Source organism: Chinchilla lanigera, unplaced genomic scaffold (genome assembly GCF_000276665.1).
Source record: "Chinchilla lanigera isolate Chin_1 unplaced genomic scaffold, ChiLan1.0 scaffold00013, whole genome shotgun sequence".
Classification (NCBI taxonomy): domain Eukaryota; kingdom Metazoa; phylum Chordata; class Mammalia; order Rodentia; family Chinchillidae; genus Chinchilla; species Chinchilla lanigera.
Genome location: NW_004955414.1, coordinates 6670986 through 6688972, shown reverse-complemented (window position 1 = coordinate 6688972; position 17987 = coordinate 6670986). Strand labels below are relative to the sequence as shown.

The 17987-nt window shown below is 37.8% G+C and overlaps 1 protein-coding gene and 1 long non-coding RNA gene across 5 annotated transcripts in view; one reads left to right on the top strand and one right to left on the bottom strand.

The window, feature by feature from the left end:
* Positions 1-3442: 3442 nt before the first annotated feature.
* Positions 3443-17987, top strand: part of Eed (embryonic ectoderm development) — a 26387-nt gene continuing 11842 nt past the window's right edge. The window contains exons 1-6 of one of the 2 annotated variants that reach the window (XM_005379744.2): positions 3443-3949; positions 8575-8727; positions 10559-10651; positions 13228-13293; positions 14138-14263; positions 15400-15481. In XM_005379744.2, coding sequence (XP_005379801.1) covers positions 3836-3949; positions 8575-8727; positions 10559-10651; positions 13228-13293; positions 14138-14263; positions 15400-15481 — 634 coding nt within the window. In that variant the 5' untranslated portion in view covers positions 3443-3835. The remainder of the gene's footprint in view (positions 3950-8574; positions 8728-10558; positions 10652-13227; positions 13294-14137; positions 14264-15399; positions 15482-17987) is intronic. The other variant, XM_013511798.1, reaches the window with a different exon arrangement.
* The window catches only part of LOC102011431, a 22226-nt gene continuing 14226 nt past the window's right edge, over positions 9988-17987 (bottom strand). The window contains exons 3-4 of one of the 3 annotated variants that reach the window (XR_001233094.1): positions 16990-17162; positions 9988-10021 (exon numbers count right to left, since the gene is read on the bottom strand). This is a non-coding gene — a long non-coding RNA (uncharacterized LOC102011431). Of the gene's footprint in view, positions 10022-15994; positions 17163-17987 lie in introns of those variants that run through there. The other 2 variants (XR_001233095.1, XR_260157.2) reach the window with 2 other exon arrangements.

Below are 17987 nucleotides of genomic sequence, written 5' to 3'. Positions count from 1 at the left end.
CCAGGATTCCTGAAGATGCCAGGGTTCAGCTCAGTGCTCACAGTCATGCTAGGGGTCAGGGGAGTGGCCACTGAGGCCCCCTCTTTTTTTAAATAAAAGTTACCAAAAATGTATCATAGTCAAAACCACAGCCTTTAGAGTACTTAGAAAGTTCATTTTGTTGAAGAAGAAAAAGGTGGAGAGGGAGAAGGGAGAAAATGTTACATAGCAAACCTTTGTTCAGTTTTTACCAAATTTATTCCCCTTTGTTAGAGTACATTACTTTCTGGTTTAAGACTTTGACTGAAAAAAGCAAAACAAATTTTAAAAAACACAGAATACTATTCTTCAGTGTAGCTGCAGAAAAATGTAATTCAAGGAGTGTAGTGATTAAGATGAGGCAAAACAACTATAATTTAATCCAAAAGGAGTGAATAATTCTCTATGCAAAGTCTAACAGTAAATGGAGATGGGATGAGAATGTTTCATTGTTTTAAATATAGAATGGTAATACTTCTCTAAATTCTCGACATTAAATATGCTTTTTTTTTTTGAGACAGGGTTGCACTATGTAGTTCAGACTGGCCTTGAACTCACTATGTAGCCCAAGCTGGTCTCAAACTTGGAGCGATCCTCCTGTCTCAGCCTCCCAAGGGTTGAGACTATAGGCATGCGCTACCACTCCTGGCTGAATCTCTAGTTCTGCCACTCGAAGAGCTGTGTATCCTTGGATAAACTGTTAAATGATCCTAGGCCTAAATTTCTTCCTGTGTAAAATATACATTGTAAGACTCTTCAACTGTGGTGGTTCCTGAAATCCTTCATGATGGAATTCAGGGCTGAGAAACTTGGGACTTTTTAATATATTAAGTTAGCATCATGAAGTAGTACTTTAAGTAGAATACCTGTGATATTTTATGTATCTTAAATTAGTGACCAAGACTTTCTTCTTGACAGACTATAGTCAGGTCTGAGCCCTTTTGCCAAGTAGATCTTTTCCTTGAACTCTGTCTTCAGCTTGCCTAACTCAGTTGTAGCAGTAATTCTGTAAAGTCTTCAGAGAGAATCTTCCACCTGTGATGTCTGATCACCCTGGCCTTCCTTCAGCAAGAATCCTATTAAATCAGCTTAGCAAGAATCCCCCACCCCTGACATCTCCTTTTCATAATTTTCCACCCACTAATCCCCAAGTCTGCTCTTTGACTAAAAATCCCTAGTGTCTATGCTACATTGTTAAGCCTGATCTCTCTCCCCTATTACAATAGTTTTGACATCTATCAAAATCTTGAAATCTCCTTTACCATTTTGACAAGTGTCAGAATAAAATTTAACAGTAATAATGAATATAAACTAATTTCTACTTACCTTCCTTTATCCATCAGGGAAAAAAAATCTGTTTTGTAATAAAACTCTTCAAAAATAATTTTGCTTTGTTACAGATAGCATGAATGCTGGAAGGCATTTTCCTCCCATATATGTCTTTTACCTAAATATTTATCACTTTTCTAACTTAATGACCAGAAGTTGACTCTCACTTTGCAGCTCCCACTGATCCTCACCCCACATGCAGTATTTGGATCTGAAATGCTTTTGTCCATATCCTTTACTTCTAGAGCTATATTTCATAAGCATTCTTCCAACAGAGAGGGGCGTGTGTTTCTGCCCATGAAAATGTCGTACTAAAGTGCATCTTACTTTCTTGGTGGCTGACTCTATCTGCCTCATGAATCTCTTGACAACTTAGAAGTGTTTAAAATTGTCTGGTACACTGGAAGTGTTCAGTAATAACTTCAATTATTAGTAAGACTTTTAACTTTTTTTCAGCTTCCTTTTTTTTTTGTTTTCATTATAAAACTCTTATTTGTTGTTTTAATCTTTGTCTTCTTATTCTCAGTCCAGAGTTCTCTATCTCTAAAAGGAAAAGTGACTTGGAATCTGCATATAACAAAACTGATAATTCTCACTGTAAAGTTATGGTGCAGAAGTAATCCAGGAATACCAGAATATTATAGATGTGACATTCTAGTTATTCATTATGAGTTATAATAAGGTCTAAGAGAGAGAATATATACACTATCAAATGGATGCTCAAGAAATGTTAAATCCCAGGCAGGTTTGTAACCCAGCACCCTGGGAGGTTGAGGAAGAAGGATTCCAAGTTACAGCCCAGCTTGGGCAACTTAGTATAAGGGGCAGGAAATGTAGCTCAGTGCAAAGGCCCTGGGTTCAAGCCCCAGAGGGGAAAAAAAACCCTACCAAAAACCCAGCACCACTACCACTGTCCCTTCCTATCTCATTTTTACCAATAAGGACACTAAGGCCCAGAAAGAGTCGCGATTATATTCTTTAAAAAGGGGGTAGGCTGCATAGCCAGACCCTCTCTCAAAAAGGAAAAAAAAAAAAAAAAAAAGCGGTAGGAACACGTGTAATCCCAACACTCAGGGGGTGGAGAAAGAAGGATCCTTGTAAATTCCAGCTCAGCTTGGGCTACATAGTGAGTTCAAGGCTAGCTTGAACTACATAGTGAGACCCTGTTTCAAAAAACCACAATTAAAACAAAATTGACTACCGCTCCTTTAGTTACAGGGCTTCGTGGCCCACTCAACAAATCCAGAAGGCTCAACAATGTATTGGGCACAGTGAAGCGTCCAGAGAGATGTGATCTATTTTGGTAAAGTATTTTGGTAAAGTATGACAATTTCGCTGCCTTTTTCTAATATGTTATTGTATCTGATATACAAAAAAATATAGCCAGTCGCTTGAGTCTCACAATCTCATTTCTTGGAGATACCATTGGCTTGCAGGTCTTTGCTTTTTATGACTGAGCACTAATAATCTTTAACAGTCAAAAGAGCACCTCACTGGAGTCTACAATTTTGTAATTTAAAGACATTTCTATGTAAACCTTAACCAGTAAGGGGGGGGATAATCATTTATTGCAATAATTATGCCTCAGAAAAAATATTCGTCAAGAATTTGCATAGCCTCTAGAGTACGGTTTGGTAGCGCGTTGAAACCAACATCGGGGCTTTGCAAGCCTGGTAGAAAACTACCTGGTTCGGTGACCCACAATTCAAAAAGAGGAGTGGCTTGGAGGAGGTGGCTCCAACATCCGAGCGCGAGAATACGCTTCGGCGCATGCGCATCTTTTGGTGGGCCTCTTCCATTTGCCAGATGGGGGTGGCCAGTATGAAGCAGTGCATCGTGTTTGAATTTCTATCTTCAAACAAAAACGAAGTTATGAACAGTTCTGGAAACACGGGGAAAAGTTACTCTCCGAGTACAATACTGGGACCCTTTAATGCATAGCTACAGCAAGAGATGATTTCTTGTATTTCTCCCCTCCCTTGGGACACTGGTGGTCTACTCCATCCCACAGACTTTCGCTCCTTTGCAGCAGGTCGGAGATCGAAGGATTGAGCCAATTGCGGATGAAACGTCTTTGGAAGGAAGAAGGGGGTGAGGGAGCATCCCTTTGAGTTCCGCCTCTTATTTTCGAGGCGGTGGTGGGGAACGGAGACATACGAAATACTGCCCTCTTAAAGCAGCGGATCGTACACCTCCGTGCAAACTGCGGGGAGGGCGGCGGGAAAACGGCAGGACTGGTGTAGGGACAGGGAAAGAGCCAGGAAGCTGCGCAGGCGGGCGCGCGCGCGCGCGCCCCTTTTTCAGCAGTGTGGCGGGGTCGCATGCTCGCCCGCCTCGGCGGCTGGGCGCGATTTGCGACAGTGGGGGGAGCAGTGGAGGTGGCGGCGGCAGTGGCAGCTTTGCGGCAAGCTCCGGACGGGCTTGCTTGACGGCGGTGTGGCGGAGGCCCCGCCCGAGGCGGCAGGAACCTGGAGGGAGGCGGAGGAATATGTCCGAGAGGGAAGTGTCGACAGCGCCGGCGGGAACAGACATGCCTGCGGCCAAGAAGCAGAAGCTGAGCAGCGACGAGAACAGCAACCCGGACCTCTCTGGAGATGAGAACGTGAGTACAGCGCCCGGCAGCCCCGGGACCGCGGAGTGAAGTTTCAAGTTCTGGGAAGCGGGGGCGGCGGGCGCCGTGGGGGAGGGACGGGGTCCCCGGCGGGGAGCGCGGCGTGCGCAGGACCCGAACTTGGCGCTGCGGGCCGGGAGCGGTTGGAAACTCGGCGCGGGGCGCGCTCGGAGGGGCTACAGGGGTCTGAGAGAGCTGCTCCGAGATCTTATTGCGGATGACTGGGGAGTGTTGAGGCCTTTGGGGGACTTAGGGGAGATTGCGGATCTGAGATTCAAGCAGTTTAAAAGGCACGGCAGAAACTTTTCCAAGAGAATGAGCAGGAGGGGCAGAGGCCGTTTCGGTGTAAGGGCTCTTACGGGAGTTTAGGGCCGTGTCACTGCTCGGTCCCTGTGGGATCTGAGCGCTGGGGAGCCTACCCCCTCGACTTGAGAGTTGGGGAGACTTTACCGAAGGGCTGTCGTGTCTGCCCCTGTCGTTGGAGATGGGTGTGCCCCGGCGGCTCTCCTGTAGGAGGAGCGGAATGAGGGAGCGGGAGGGGGTATTTCTCCTTTGAAAGTTTTTAAAATAAAGAAGGTGGTGAAGACCTGTATTTAGGTAAGCGTTCAGTGGAGTGTAAGGATTAAATGATGTGCAGTGTAAAATAAAGTGCTTAGAGTACCTGCCCCATATTAAGTACTATACCAATGTTAACTATGTATTAAAATTATTACGTATTACTGATCACACTACTTCTCACTCTTGTACCTGTCTAATAATCAGGCAGAGTGTATTTTAAGTGTCACACCTATTTAGAATGAGGAAAAATTCAGGGGAAAAATAAAATGAAAGTTGTTATTATTGTTACTATTATTATTTTTTTTTTTGGTGTGTTCCTCGGGCACCTTAACGAATCCTGGGGAGTCTTTGCAGGATATTTTAAAGCGTACAAAGTACAGTATATAAGATTTCAAAGTCCGTTATGAAATTCTAAAATACGTTTTTTAGAAATGTTTGGGACTAGGGATATACCTGAGTGGAGGGATCTTGGGTAGCATGTGGGAGGCCTCATGTTAGATCCCCAGCACCTCAAAGAAGAAACGATTTTAAAATGTACAAATGTACATATTTCTTTAGCACATTAAGGATCAAGATCTAGCAGTGGGTTTGAAAGTAGTAATGGGCTTATTTTTCACATTCTATAGCAGTTATACAGGTAGGCATTACTACTTTGAAAATCCAAAACTGAAATTCTTAAAATTTTGTTTTTTGTCTTTTTGAGATAGGGTTTCGCTATGTTGGCCTTGAATTCACTGCCAGCCTTAAATTCACTTTGTAGCCCAGGCTGGCCTCAAATTTGCAGTGATCTTGCCCCTTCCTCCCAGGAGCTGGAATTACAGGTGTGCACCACCATTCCCGGTTGAAACTGTTTATCAGGTATTCAGTGTTTTGGTTTTTTTTTTTTTTTTTTTTTTTTTGGTGCTGGGAATTGAACACAGGACTTTGTGCTTGCCAGGCAGGCGCTGTGCCCCTGAGCTATATTCCCAGCCCCAGTGTTTTGGGTTTTGAAGCATTTCAGATTTCAACTTTTTGGATTTAGGATGCTGAACTTGTGTATATATATAGTCCAAAGTGAAAAACAAAGGAATCTGAAACACTTCCGGTTTCGAGTATTTTTGGGTAAGGGATACTTAGTAGATGTGATATAAATTCCTGATTTCCATTGACCCAGAAAAATAATTATAGTAACATTGGCATGTGTAACACCTTCACTATAGTAGAAGCGCTAAATTTCAGTTTAAAATGATGAAAATTGAGATGCAGTTTTTCCCCACTTGATTTTATATACTTTCCGAATTCTATCCAAGACTTAATCTAAAACATAGTTTAGGGAAGGGAGTGTAGAAATTGGATAAAAATAAATTCAGGAAAAAATATCAGAGGCAGTGGTTTTATTATTAAGGTATTTGAATAATGATGAAAGGGCATAAACAGGGGGAAGAAAGTGCTTTTGATTTGGGTAAGATAACCTGAGCATTTCCTACTGTTTTTTTTTGTTTTTTTTTTTTGCACCGGGAATCGAACTCGGGACCTTGCGCTTGCCAGGCAGGCGCTTGTATCGCTGAGCCATATCCCCGGCTACTGCTGTTAAAGTGAGTCAAAGACTTGAAGAAGTTTTTTTTTTTTCTTTTTGAGACAGGGTCTCTATGCAGTTCAGGCTGGCCTCGAGCTCACTTTGCAGCCCAGGCTGATCTTGAACTCACAATGAACCTCCTGCCTCAGCCTCCCGAGTGCTGGGATTACAGGCGTGTGCCACCACGCCCGGCTTGAAGAACATTTTTTAAATTATTGTTTGTCATTTTATCAAACTTCTTAAGGTCATATGCCTGTGTGGTTAGCTTCTGGAAAAATAATTGTGGTTGTGGTTAGAGATGAGGAGGTTCAGTGTGGAGGCATGTCTTTTGATTTAAGTTACTATGGCAGGTTCCTTGCTGGGCAAATGAGGATAGTAGCGCCTTATCTGTCACACAGTATTCTATTCTTTGAGGAGAAGGTAGGGTGGAAGTCATCCTGGACACATACTAGTCACTTAGCAAATAGTTTATTTTATTTTGTTTTAGTTTTTTTGTCTTTTTGAGACAGGGTATCGCTATGCAGTTCAGGCTGGCCTTGAGCTCACTTTGTAACCCAGGCTGGCCTTGAACTCCCAACAATCTGGATCCTCCTGCCTGAGTCTCCCGAGTCCTGAGATTACAGGTGTGAGCCACCGTGTCCGGCTGTTTTATTTTAAAGATAAATGAAAGCATTTTGATGATACCACATTCCATTCGATTCTGTCGTGGCTGGCCCTGGGAAGAGATAGGTAAATGAAATGGTCAGAAGTAAAATGTTCAGTGTGCCCTGCTACTGACAGGTTTTATGTGGCCTCCTGATTGTCTGCTCAGTGTTTAGTCTGAACGTAAAGAAGCTGGTATATAAATGTTGAAGAGTGTTTTTTTTTATTTCCTTTCTCTCTACTGTTACGGAAATTTTTCTGGAAAATAAAAGCAATCAAACGTTACTTAAAATTTTATTTTACTCATTTGAAGGAACCAGGTGAATGTTAAAACCAGTTAACCAGAAAAGTCAAAACAGTACAAATTTGTATGAAACAAAAAAAATGTAAAGATGAATTACAAATGGAGAAAAAACTTTTTTCCACTGAGTGAAAGGGAAGTATCTTTGAACTTTTATGGAGACAATCTGCATGTCATTATTCATCTGTAACTTAAAAAGAATTGTATGATACTTTAAAGAAAGTGAAGAGGGCTGTAATCTGATAGCTAGCAAGTGTGCAGTTTCTCATTGTTACATTGAATTGTTTCCTACACTAGATTTTAACTATGATGGGGAGAAGCAAAAACTGATTTCAACCAGGAATGCAACAGTAAAAATTTTCATTTTCCATTTCCATAAGGATGAATTACAGTTACACTAAATTACAATTGAAATATTTGAGCAATTATTCTATGCTACTTACCCACTTCATTCCCTTTTTTTATATTACATAATCAGTATGTTCCACAATAAGATCTTTTTCACTATTTCACAAAAACATTTTCATTTTGGAGCCATTTGAAATTTGAAGAGCCCCAAGAACTGTTTGGTATATAATCTTAAGTGAATTAATACGATTTTTCTATACCTTTTGACATTTCAGTTAATTTTTAACCTTCTGTAATATAAAGCCAGCTTTGGGAAGCTGTGCTTTAGAAATAGACCCTAAAGGCACTGTTTGCTACATTGTTCTCACAGATGTTAATAGGCACTTCATGGGGAAAAAAGCTTCCTTTGGAATGAATTTAGGACAAGTGCCCTGGGGTCATAGATTTAAAGAAATCTTTTTATTCCAAAGAACACACTGGAATCTTTAATCAAAGGAGGTAGTGAAATCCTCTTCTAAGATAAAAAAGCCATTAGTATATCTTCTTAGATGGGAGATAAGAGGTAAGAAATGAATTAGAAGCATTTTCAAGATTTCCTGCGGTCATTTGTACATTTAGAAGAATTTCACTTGACCTATGAAGAGTGTGTAGTAATGTAAGACTAATATTTCTTTAAAACTGTGAGGCAGATTTCATGTACAAATAGCAAAGACTTACAAGACTTTAAAAAAATTAAATGGTTGATTATAAATAAGCAGAGTTTGAGTAACAGTGTTTTAAAAATCTACATCTGAAGTGGAAAGGATTAATGCTCCTGTCTCAAATCATGACCCATCCCCATCCTCCAAACTGTGTAGCAGTCAGATGAACTTCAGAGACATACAGATCAGTAAGATTTATTAGTCACAGTTTTGAGATTAAATCCCAGCAACCCTTCCCAGCAAGAGAATGGTTAGATTTCAGCATTTCTTTATCAGTAGTGCCTTTTGTGAAGATCTATTAAGATTAAATGACCCGGTACGATAAAGTAGGTACATTTTTTCTAAAATACAAAATATCTGCTTCTAATGTGTAGCTGTATTTTTTAATCCATAGATTTTTCCATGTTTTTTTGGCACACCTTTGGGTCAGTCAGCGTCTTTCCAGTAAAGTCCTTTGCTGCTAAAACAGTATTACCTTTTCATGCATTTTTTTCTGATTTACTGTTTACAGGATGATGCTGTCAGTATAGAAAGTGGGACAAATACCGAACGCCCTGATACACCTACAAATACTCCAAATGCACCTGGAAGGAAAAGTTGGGGAAAGGGAAAATGGAAATCAAAGAAGTGCAAATATTCTTTTAAATGTGTGAACAGTCTCAAGGTATGTACAGAAAGATAGGTTTTGGGCTGAGTGCTGGGCTTCAGAATTACTTTTCAGTGGCATACATTTTCAAGATACTGTCACATGTTAAATATTTTAAAGTTACAGTGCTTTGAAGGTTTGATTGTTTTGATTTTTGTTCTTGATAGTTGAAACGGCGTATTTCTTACAATCTATCCAACATTTTGTTTTTGGGGTTGCTTTTTGTTTTTATGTGTAATACTGAGCATTGAAGCTGGTTTTGCTTTGTTGTTTGTTGATTTAAATAAGAGATTTAGGAAGTTACTCTTCATGTTTTAGAGAAACTTAAAAACATGAGCCACTACTGGTTCCAGTTATTGAAGAGCTGAATATGAACCATTAACTGAGGAGTCATTATAAAGTGAAACAGATGCCTTACTCTGCACAAGTTTTAAAAAGTTTAACCTTTGTGCTTTATTGTATTGAAAGAAAATGGTATGAAATTTCCAAAAAATTTTTAAATATTCACTATTTGAGGAAAAGAATGAATTAGGGTTATTTAAATTACTGCATTTTTAGTAGCATTTTCACTTCATAAAAAAGAATTTTTTGTGGGGGAGTGTCTTGCTATGTAGGTCAGGGTGTCACTGAACTCACTATGTAGCCCAGGCTGACTTTAAACTCAAGCAATCCTCCTGCCTCAGCCTCCCAAGTTCTGGGATTACAAGCATGTGCCACCTTGCCCAGCTCATGATGTTTATTGTAGATGTTTTCTTTTATATGTCCATTTTCTGCTTTATAAAATTTGGTGTTATTTTCCTGAGGGAAAATGTAGTTTATCTTGTATGTAGGTAAGCTAAAGCTTTTTCTAAATATGTAACATACCTTTGTAGGTTAAGTCTCAGGAAAGCATAAAGAGCTGTGGCTACATGCCATTTTCTTGCCTGAGTAGCAAAAATTAAGTGCTCAGTGTATAAATTATATCTTATAAAAGGAGTCTCATTATAAATAACACTGTAATCTTACAAATGTGTCTTATTAGTCTCTTTGTTATTTTATTAGTTTTAGGTGCTATATCTGGAAGGTGTTTTTAATTGCCATTTAAATATTTCAAAAGCTGAAAACTGCGGCTTTTCAGATGATAAGAAAATAAAGTTGTTAAACTTTACAAGTGAAAACATTACCTTAAAGTGAACCTAAAGCTGGGTGTGTTGGCACACGCCTGTAATCCCAGCACTCAGGAGGCTGAGGCAGGAGGATCTCTGTGATTTCAAGGCCACGCTGGGCTACATAGGCATTGAAGGCCAGCCTGTCCTACGCAGTGAGATCCTGTCTGGAAAAAAAAAAAAAAAAAAAGAAAGGATTAGTTACAGTTATTTCTATAGGAGAAAACAAAAGTGGTGATTTGAATTGACTCTAATATGCTTCACTTAAAAGGGGGAAATTAAGCTTAATAAAAGTGAATGCCAAAGAAGCTGTGTTACCTTTTTAAGGCTATTTGCTGGTTTTCTGTTCCAGAATGGAGTGTTCTCATGGCCTAAGTGGTTCACTATATCTATCGAAATAATCCAATTTCTTATGATTTAAAATATGGTAGGGTTTAGAAAATAAAAGACAATATCGGTGTTCTCATAGGTAAGTCGTTAACTAACCTGTGATCTAAGTCTTTGTTATAAAACTTTATCAGACACAGTATTTTAGTATGTAAAAACTTATCTAATAGATATATTTTAGTTTTATTATCAAAAGTTAGCTTGTGTATGATATACAAGATAATTAAATTTTGGAGAAAGACAGGTTAAGGTTAGTTTACTACAATTTTTTGCTTTCTTAAGATACTAAGTTTTCTTATTTCATGATTATTTTATAGGAAGATCATAACCAACCATTGTTTGGAGTTCAGTTTAACTGGCACAGTAAAGAAGGAGATCCATTAGTATTCGCAACTGTAGGAAGCAACAGAGTGAGTGATAAGGGGTCTACATGGCATTTGGCTTAACTGTTGAATATGTTAATATGATATTTGAATGGAATGATTTTAAATTTTGTGTAGCCATGTGATTTTTTTGTATAAAAGGGGAACTTTCAAGTTGTCAAGTTAAAACTGCTGTTCATGGCTAGAAAATACCTCTTTATTTGCAATTGTTCATGAAACAGGTTTTATGTTTTCTTAAAAATACTTTGAGTAGTGGAGAGAACTGACTTTTTAAAAAGTGATTTTTATTATTCATTATTCAAAATAGGATAAGAAGTCTGATTTTTAAAAATAATGTAATTAATGACCTTATAAATTTAACATAAATCCAGTGGATTTAAAAAATAGTTTGGGAAGTTTTAATTATTCACAATAAACGTTTGAGTTTGCTTTTTAAGGAACTGAAAAGTGCTGTATCTTGAACTGAGAGAAGTAGGTTGAGAGAAGTGCTGGACATTTTAACATAAACCATTAGTTTTTATTTAAACAAGAGGTGGATTGCAAAGATTTATTTATTTATTACGTCCAGTTCTAAGTAAGTGGAGAACAAGATTCCCTCATGCTTTCCAGGGAACGTGAATGGAGTAGAAATATATTAATGTATTCAGAAAAAATGTGAAGGAAATAGATGAATTGCATATGATTTGTCAACACATAAAAGCCCTTCTTCCACCCTCAGCTCAACACATAAAAGTCACTTCTTCCACCCTCAGTTCAAAGAGGTGAATCAGAACTGTTATTAGTTACCTAGTTAAGTAAATTAAATTTTATGCTTTTTCTGTAATTGTGCTAAAATTCTTAGAGAAGTAAAAGATCATGGTTTTTAATATGCACCACTGGTTTCCTGTATTTGTTTTTCTTTCCTTGTGTTTTTGTTCTGTTTCCGTCAAAATTAACCTGGTAATAGGAGTTATAAGTTCAGTATTTGTCATATGTCAGCATTTTTCTAAACTACTTTCTTTCCTTATAGTTTAAAAATAGTAGAAACACGTACTATGCATTCTGGGCTAAATCCTTGTATGTTTTCTAAAATGTAAACTTCCAACTTTAGGTAGTTTTTTCCTGGGCTCTCCTTTAAGGAATTTTAATTGCATTTAAGATGCTGGTGCTTTTACTATTTGACACAGTTGAAATTCTAAATATTTGAAAGTTAACCACTGACATTTGTGGGTTTTTTTTTTTTTTTTTTCTCCTTTTGAGACAGGGTCTTGCTATGTTGCTCAGGCTGGCCTTGTATTCACTATCTAGCCCAGGCTGGCCTCTTCTCCTGCCTCAGACTCCCAACTGTCCAGCCCAACCACTACAGTTAATAACTTTCGATAAGAGCTTTTCTTGGTTTTCAGCTAGTCTGTAGGTTGTGTGAAATGTAGCCTAGTTCCCCAATTCTTTGAAAATAACAAGTCATAGGAAGAGTGATTTAATTTCATGAAAAGATTGAGGTTATTGTTTCTAGAAGGCAGTGTAGTCCATTAATTAATTTTGAATCCACTTTTTTAAACATTAAACCTAGTGTTATACTACTTTACCATCTTGGCCATAATAGTACCAGAATTGGTGCAATTTGTCCTCGCATAGGCTTACTGCAGTGTTCTGAGCCATCTAACAAAAATGATTTCTAATTAAAATGACATTGAAGGGTGTTAGGTAGTTTGAATTATAAAAAGTCTTTCTTGTTAGGTTATCCTTAAATGGAAGAAAGAAAATGGAATTACCTTGTAAGACATAACCTAGTTGTCAGCCATATAAAAATTTTTTCAGAATATTAATGTGGAGGGTATTTTTGAATTTAATATAGTTAGATAATATACCATTTTAATAGGGTTTTGTTAATGTGACTAAGTAAGCTATCATAAAAGTGGAAAGAAATTTATAAAAAAGCAGTGTTACAAAATTGTATATAATGTGTATATTTTTAATTTTAGAGCATATAACAAATGAAAAGGTAACCACACATGAAAAAGTATATGATCAGCTGTGTCTAAGAAAAAAGAATTCATTATTAGGCAAATGGTAGACTTTTTTTGTATGTTACTAGTGGTTTGTAACTGTCCAAAGACTTTTTACTTACAATTGATACATAACATCATAAAAAATTATATGTATGTATGGGGTATCATGTGATGTTTTGATCCATGTGTACATTGTGTAACATTAATATTAAGGTAACTATATCTGCTTCCTTAAATATCCATCATTTCTCTATGATGCCAGACTCTCTTGTTAACAATTTCTTTAAAAGATGATAAACTACCATAAACTACCATTACTTTAGGGTTTTTACTTTTACTTGCTTTGAAAATTTGGATGGAGTTACATGGATGAAATGCACGTTTAAATAATTGAAAGTAGAAACTATGATTACTAAAATACTTAATATACTCTGGATATTGTGTAAAATGTGTTAGGTTTTATAATGGCTTCTGTGAATTTGTAAGCTTAAAGGAGCTAAAAGCAATAGGTTCGGTTGTATATTTAAGAGATACAGTAATTGTGACTAGAATGTTTAAAAGCAGAGTGGGTTTCCATACTTGAGATGAAGTTCACTGTATTTTTGTTTTTATTAGGTTACCTTATATGAATGTCATTCACAAGGAGAAATCCGGTTATTGCAATCTTATGTGGATGCTGATGTATCCTTTCCTGGGTTTTGAATATCTTTGGTCAAAGATGTTTATTTTCATGAAATACACCAAAACTCAAAATTAACTTCTCAAAGTTACTGTCCTTCCTGAACTATAGCTAGCACTGTTCCTTCAATGTCACTATCACCCAAGGGAATCCTTGGATTCCCTTAGCAATCCATGGGCGGATGTGTTGGGGAGGTGCAGGTGGCTGAAGACGAGCATTAGGAATCCAGTCATAGAAAATGTTAGAGGAAACTAGGTAAAATGTCTTTCTTCACCCTTGCCTAGAATTTTATGATATAGTTTTAATGATGAACTTGGCGTGATCAGAAGCTGTGCCTGGCATTCATTCCAAATATTTGATCAGTGAAACCTAGATGGAAAAAATAATCATAAAATTTAGAGAATAAAAAAATTGCACAATGTCCTTTACAAAGAAAAAGAGAAATTGCAAAGTGTGAGTTACAAAGAAAAGGAAAAACTGTGAAAGCCAGAGTAATAAAAGCTGGGCAATAAAGTGTTTCTTTTAGATTCATTTGAAAAACTTAAAAAAGAAGACTAGGGAAGGATAGTCAGTCTTCTAGATGATATGGAAAGGAGTGAACTGTTGCCACATTAGGAAGACCTTACACAGGAGAAGGAAGGAAATGGAATAGTTACTTATTTAGAGATTGATAGTCAGCAAAGTAGAGCCTCAGGACTAAATACCTGGTTTTGTAAATTACATTTAATTGTAACACCTACCTCCACTGGTTTACCCATAGTCCGTGGGCTGTTTCAGCACTACTAGTTCAATAAATAGTAAACACTATTGAAAACCACATTATTTCTTAACTGTGGCATTTCTTAGGCTGATGAAAACTTTTATACTTGTGCATGGACCTATGATAGCAATACAAGTCATCCTTTGCTGGCTGTAGCTGGATCCAGAGGCATAATAAGGATAATTAATCCCATAACAATGCAGTGTATAAAGGTGGGTTTTCTGGTTAAATTGTAGAGCTGCTTTTGAATGCATATCTGTGAAAATTTAACTATGTTGAATTTTAAACTAATAGTTTAAAATTAAAATTTTAACTAATAGTCACTAATCCGTGACTACAATTTCTCCCATCCACGTACTAACCATGCCTGACTGTGCTTAGCTTCCGAGATCAGATGAGATTGGGGCATGGTGGGCTAGGGATTTAGCATTTGCCAGCATAGCACCTCCCTGGCAAGTGTAAGGTCATGAGTTCGATTCCTGGTACTGGAAAAAAAAACCAAAAAAAAAAAAAAAAAAAATAGATTGGAGCACGTTCAAGGTGGTATGGCCGTAGACAATGATTTCTGATTTGATTTGTACCTCACTTACTGCTTTTTAAAAGACAGGTCTTTTGAGGCTTTTATGACACTGGGTAATACAAATTAAGGAACAGATGGGATGCTCTTAAATCATTCCCTTCCTTGCTTAGTTTGCTTTGAGAGGCTTTATTTATTTATTTATTTATTTATTTAATTTTTTTGGTACTGGGGATCGAACTCAGGACCTTGCGCTTGTCAAGCAGGCGCTTGTGCCACTGAGCTATTTCCCTGGCCCCTTTGAGAGGCTTTAAATGAGCCATAGCAGGTTTTCCAAGCTGGTGGTTACAGATTGAAGGGCATCTTCTAGTGAAATAAATAGAAGGTAAAGCCCAGGCTAGGATGTTGCTATGAAGAGAGGTTTTATAAATCACTTTAGTTGGTTCTATTTATGTTTAATGCACAGTAGAAGCACCTGAGGATAATTTAAATCCTATTCTTCAGTCTGTGTTACTTCAGTCTGTTAAGATTGTCTACAAGTGAAATTTGAGCATATTTTTTCTTTCAGTTTCCTGGGCAATTCTGATTTGCAGCTAAGGTTGAAAACCACTACTTTAAGTGAAACTTTTTTTTTTTTGGTTTTTTGGTTTTTCTCCGGTACCGGGAACCGAACTCACGACCTTGCGCTTGCCAGGCAGGCGCTTTTGCCGCTGAGCTAAATCCCCAGCCCCTTAAGTGAAACTTTTTCTATTCCCTTAATGAATAGAAATGCTGAAAGGCAATGTGTTGGTTTTTGAGCTATGAAATTTAAAATGTTTAAATTTATTGTAGCACTATGTTGGCCATGGAAATGCTATCAATGAGTTGAAATTCCACCCAAGAGATCCTAATCTTCTCCTGTCAGTAAGTAAAGGTAAGAGAAGTAAATGGTTCTTCAGTCCTGTTTTGGAGGGAGTATAATTTTTTTAAAGAGTCAGATAGTGTTCTAAAATGGAAAAAAGCCAAATTAAGAAAAAATTGTAATAGCATATTTTAATAGAAAATCATGTCACCCATTCGAGAAAGGAACCATGAAATGCGTATACCAGTTAACATCAGACATTAGTAAAATAATTGGTACTGAGAACAAAATACATGTTACCCTCCCTATTTACCATATTACTAAGAAGTTTTAAAGATAGTTTTACAAATCGTTTTACTAGTTACTGTAGCTCTGCCAATCATGTAGTAAGAAATACTGCATGTGAAAATCCTTACTGCTTTTCTGTTTTAACAAAGCATTTTTTTTTCTTGTCTTTTGTCTTTTTGAGACAGGGTTTCATTATGCAGTTCAGGCTGGCCTTGAACTCATTTTGTAGCCCAGCCTAGCCTCAAACTTGCATTGATTCCCTTGCTTAAGCCTCCTGAGTGCTGGGATTACCAAGTGTGCACCACCACACCCTGGCCTAAGCTTTTGTTTTATAAAGAATTTCCTGTAGAATTCTTTAAAATGCTGTTTCCCAGCATAAATTCTTTGAAGTATTTCCCATAAAGAGAAAGCATTGCATTGCTCTTCGTGCCTATATTGCCATTGTTTATTCTGGGTTTAGACAGACCTCTTAGTCATTTTTAATCATTTCTGAGCTTTCTGAAATGAGTTGTGCAATTCTTATTTCTGCATTGTGTTCTTGATTGCCTTTTCTGCTGTTTTGTTCTAGTCAAGTTTATTCTTTTCTCTGTCTTATCCAATTTATAACCTCTCCTACAAACTACCCAGATTAAAGGATGTCTTCAAATTCAGACACTTAGGCTGCATGTAGCTCAGTAGTAGAACACTTGCAGTATGTGCAGAAGCCTTGGGTTTGAGCCTCAGCACAAAAACAGCAAACTTACTATATGAAAATGTTTGTGTCTTTTTTTTGTAACTACCAAGGCCTAAATTTGGAAACACCACCTCTTGAAACAGCCAATTACTTTTCTTTGTCTCTTGATAATAGTAGTTGGGTTTATATATTCCTGTATAAGTAGGCTACAGTGTCTAAACATCACAACTTTAACCATGATCTTCCATTATTATGCTAGCAAGGGGATTTAAAGAATCAAACAGCTTTCTCAAAATAAATAGGAATTTTGCTGTAAATGATACCATCAAAAAAGTAAAAAGATCAGTGTATTAACTTTTCATCACTGTGACAAAATAACAGAAAATTAAAGGAGAACATTTATTTTGGCCCACAGTTTTAGAGGTTTTAGTCCGTGATCAGCTGGCTCCATTGCTTTGGGCCTAAGGCAAGACAGACAGTGACGATGGTAACAGCTTGTGGCTGAGGAGGTTGCTCACCTCCTGGCAAACAGGAAGCACAGTGGATGAAAAGACAGGGCTTGGGATGTAATCCCCAAGATCATGCTGCTAAAGATCCACTCTCTTAAACTAGGTCCCACCTAAATTTCTGTTGCCTCGCAGTAACCCATCAGTGGCTTAAGCTGTTATGAGGTCAGTGCCTTCCTGATCCAGCCATTTTCCCAAGCCTTATCTTTAATCATTGTTGCATTGCGGACCAAGTCTCAACACAGGAATCTTCAGGGGACATTCCAGATTCAAACGACAGTGATATCTATGGACAGGAAAAATACAACTAATGAGGGATTTGTATCTGGAAATCTGAGAGCTCTACAATAAAAAGAAAACCAATGGAAAAGTGGGCAAAAGTTCTGAGTACTCATATTCCTGAAAAACACGTCCATGTGGCAGTGAGCACACTGTTCAAAATCATTTTATTTTTTTTATTTTTTTATTTTTTTTGGTTTTTCTCCGGTACCGGGAACCGAACTCACGACCTTGCGCTTGCCAGGAAGGCGCTTTTGCCGCTGAGCTAAATCCCCAGCCCCTCAAAATCATTTTAAAGCAAATTCAGGTCAGAAGCACCTGAGACCACTTCACTCCTCTCAAACCTGGGATATGGAGAAGCTGGAACTTGTTCAGACATTGTTAGTGAGAATGTAAAATGTAACCTCTTTGAAGACATAGTGTGGCATCCTCAAAATGCTAAACATAAAGTTAGTAACCAATCCTTGGAGAGCTGTGTGTGTGTGTATCATTTTTACAACAATGTTAATTTTCACTCTCCACTTGGAATTATTTATACAATATGTTAATACTCATTTACAGTATGGACATTGTTATATTGCAAGTTGTACATGTTTCTTTTGCTGTTCATTGTTTGTTAATGTTTAATAGAAAAGACTGGGGCTGGGGTTATAACTCAGCAGCACGGTTGCCTGGTTCCCTTGAATCCCCATGGCCTCAAAAGAAATGAAAGAAAAGAAGATTGTTCAGATTACAGCTATACACACACACACACATGCACACAGCTTTGTGCTGTACTGCAGAGCTATATTCCACCAAAGGAGGACTATTTTACTGTAAAATGGTGTCACAG